General features: G+C 37.7%; 2 protein-coding genes and 1 long non-coding RNA gene across 4 annotated transcripts in view; 1 reads left to right on the forward strand and 2 right to left on the reverse strand.

The window, feature by feature from the left end:
- The window catches only part of LOC115238784, a 7,682-nt gene extending 6,665 nt beyond the window's left edge, over positions 1-1,017 (reverse strand). For both annotated transcript variants that reach the window (XM_029812864.1, XM_029812863.1), the window contains exons 1-2: positions 815-1,017; positions 186-680 (exon numbers count right to left, since the gene is read on the reverse strand). In XM_029812864.1, coding sequence (XP_029668724.1) covers positions 186-680; positions 815-1,001 — 682 coding nt within the window. In that variant the 5' untranslated portion in view covers positions 1,002-1,017. The remainder of the gene's footprint in view (positions 1-185; positions 681-814) is intronic.
- Positions 565-3,493, forward strand: LOC115238789. Its single transcript, XR_003884545.1, has 3 exons — positions 565-695; positions 1,419-1,696; positions 3,410-3,493. It is a non-coding gene; the product is annotated as an uncharacterized LOC115238789 (long non-coding RNA).
- The window catches only part of LOC115238783, a 10,385-nt gene continuing 8,027 nt past the window's right edge, over positions 1,150-3,507 (reverse strand). Inside the window, exon 6 of the mRNA XM_029812862.1 lies at positions 1,150-1,241. The gene's annotated coding sequence lies outside the window, so the exon portion shown is untranslated. The remainder of the gene's footprint in view (positions 1,242-3,507) is intronic.

The raw sequence follows: 3,507 nt of genomic DNA on the forward strand, positions 1-3,507 counted from the left end.
ATTATAATAATTTATTCTTTTTTATATGGAATAAAAAATATATATAGTAGAGAAATATATATTATATATATAATACAAAAAATACAGCGCTAATCACAATTAAAATAATTGAAATAATATTTTTAAAAAATTCAATTATATCACTGCATAATCATTTCGTATATACTGTGCCGTTAATTCCTTACCGTTGCAGGAGCAACCACAGCAGCAATAATTTTTCGGATTCTTCTTCTGCGCCTCCTGCCGTCTTGCGCAATCGCAATGCTCACCCTTTCCTTCGTTGCGAACCAGGAGCTCATGATTCTTCGGTGCAGGCGTGTGCTGGATCAAGGCGAAAATCGCTGGCGCCGTGCCGCCCTCGGAACCGTCGATGTGCGTCGGTTTGCGCGGCTCGTACACTGGGTCCATTGGCGTTTCCCAACAGATTGCCAGGTCCATCCTAGTCTTTGGCTTCTTGCAGCCGAGCGCGGGCCCGAACAGATGACCCTCTGTCTCCAACGTCGCAGCATCAACGTCATCTTGAGCCTGATACTCGGTGTCTCGTTCGCAGCTGGCCGAACAAGAGCGATATCCTTTCTTGAAAATGGAGTCGTCCACCCGGTCCGGGAGTGGCTGATGCTGCAGGTTTTCCGCGTGCAATCTCTTCGCTAGAGCGAATTTGTCGGCACAGATGGCGATTTCTGGAACAAAAGAAGGTTCTTTAGTATAATATTACTACTCTGAAGAAAATTGCAAATTAATGTACTTGATTATTAAAATTTCGAATATCGCTGGAATACTTTTTAATGAAAAAGAAAAACTGTTTTAATCTCACCATGCTGTTTCTCTTCTTCAAAAATTCTTCGAGATCTGAGACATCCAGGCACATGTTTTCTCGGACTAGAAGGCGTTTTCGACTTTTCCAAGATACATTCGGATCGATAAGTCTTGCGAAGATCGTCGTCGCTCTGCCGGACAATCGATTTACCGCGGCAACGAGAGCAACACTCGCGCGTATCCATATTCTTGCCGATCGATTCTTCTTTACCGCTCGCTCGTCATTTGGGGATTACATAACGAATGCGCGATTCAACGAGCAGTCAACAGGGACGGAAGCATGTTGTTTCCGAAGCACGTTTTTCCAGAACGAGAGAAACTAAATGGAAACCATCGGTGCCGTTTGTCCTCCATTTTTGGAAAATATCCAGGATTATCATATAAGAATCCCGGAAACCTCGCTCCCACTCTTGACGCCGGTCTCCCTGGCGACATGATAATTCGATATCAAGCTGACTTACTATTATAAGAATCGGGAAATATACTATAAAATTAAAGATCACGAAAATTAATCTGAATTTATATTTTTCTGTGTAAGATTAATATTTTGAGGTTCTCAAAATACTGTAATTTTAACGATTACAATGTTTCGTATTTTTCAGAAATAAAATGGATTTGGGAGCTTTTCGAAACCGTCGACTTAAACCAGCGTTGGACGCCATTGCATTCAACTGTCTACATTTTATACATGTTTCCCTATTATCTTATAATCGGGATTCGTGGACATTACTCCGAAACGTAATTCTGGATCCAACCAAAGGAAAGCCGAATTAATTTAAGGAATTTTGCTGCGAGTCCATACCATGAACAGCTCAGCATCTACTTTTCTCGGTAACGAACTGGGTCACGCGTGAATTCGCGTGCGTCACGTAAGCGCAAGGTAAGTCAAAATACACGTTTTCTCAACGTGTCTCGAAATTACATATTTCCAGATCGGNNCGAGATGCGAATGTTAATTCAAAATGCCCTCATAAATATTACCAATATCATTATCACGCTACGCGTAAATTTGTAAAAACGGAAAAACTGAAACATTCTTATTGCGCCGATTAAAATCAGAAAGCGTGAAAAAGATCAGTGTTAAGCCAATGCATTTGTATTTATTTATATCGACGAGTACGCTTTCCTGGATCACTGCTATTTTCCCCCCGGTTTCACTAAAAGATCATGATGCGTAGAGAATCTACTGTTAGACCTCGATTGAAACATGTGGATGGAACATGCGACAGTCGTAAAGCCATACCCGTTTGATTCCTTTTCTGGTTTCTGTCCACTGTTCCTAATAAAATATTCACGAAGAATTAGCGGAAAATAGAATAAGCGGTTAGCTAGTGCAGCGATCGAACGAGAAGTGTGTGCATGTGTCTGTTTCGTTGAAGATTCATCCCGAGTTCGTTAAAAATAGTCAATTCTTCTCGTGTATACTGAATCAATTAGATATAAGACTGTCTCACACTATCACCAAAATGTTTCGTACAAGAAACTGTAGTGAAGATTTTTATTAAATTCTATTGAATTTATATTTATATTTATACTTGATAGATTTCTTATAGCGCGTTGAAATCATATTTGATGCTTAACATTGTTTCCTGTATATTATATTTTTATCTATAGACGTATTTTATTTATAGAGGCAGTCTCTGAAGAATTAATTATAAATAAATTTTGAATACATCTTTGATAGTAATGTAATAAATTAATACGTCGAATTTTTCAAGATTATATAATACATGTTATATAAAGATCTGTCCGCTCGTTCAATTAGTCAATATTGCAAATTATCGTAGAAAAATCTTGAGAACACAGATACATATATAACAAAGAAATAATCGCGAGTTTTAATAGCTCATGGAGCCAAGCGTGCTTTTAATTGCGTTAACGATCACATGTTATTCGGAACAACCCAGGGAAAATACGCGGTCATGATACGTTCCCGCTATAATATTAGTAGTGGCAGATCGTGACGTGAGGATGAATGAATCAGTCACGTCGCGCGGCGGTAAGATCAGTAGACCAGAGTACGTCATGCGTGCAGGACAGTCCGTATCGTGAACCGTTGCACGAAGAACAGAGAAGAGCGTTCTGAAATACCTGGTGATTTAATTTACGGTGAGTGAATGAGCAAGTAAAGAAAAAGTAAATAAAATAAAATATAAAGTTGAAATTTAAACCTTTGAAACACTGATAATCTAAAGAATAGCTGAGTGATATTTTATTGTGCTCTGTGATGAAAAGTGCAAGTGCAAAATAGCTACACACATTCACAAAGAGATTTTAGGAGTATGAATTAAATTTTTATATATATTATATTTTTATATATTTATATAAAACATAAATATATATTTTTTGGATTTATGTAAAAGACGCGAGTGAAATAGTTTTGTATGGCAACAAGTCTCAATTAACAATAGCAAATGTCAGAATGTAATAGTGCGATATGTAAAATGTGTGAAACTTTTAATCATCTTGAGGTATGTTTGCGGTTTTCCGGTCACGATAACGAAAAAAAAATAGTTTCTCGAATATAGAATAACACTCCTTCGCGTACGAAATAATATGAATAGAACGTAAAATAAAATACGTTTTTTCACAGGTGGTATTTCTCAACTGGCGTGAATTTGATTCAGTTTCCTGGCAGCATGGACAGCAAAACGAAGACTGACGGTGACGAGATAATGTATCTGGAAGAAA

This window comes from Formica exsecta, unplaced genomic scaffold (assembly GCF_003651465.1).
Source record: "Formica exsecta isolate Colony F162 unplaced genomic scaffold, ASM365146v1 scaffold36, whole genome shotgun sequence".
Taxonomy (NCBI): domain Eukaryota; kingdom Metazoa; phylum Arthropoda; class Insecta; order Hymenoptera; family Formicidae; genus Formica; species Formica exsecta.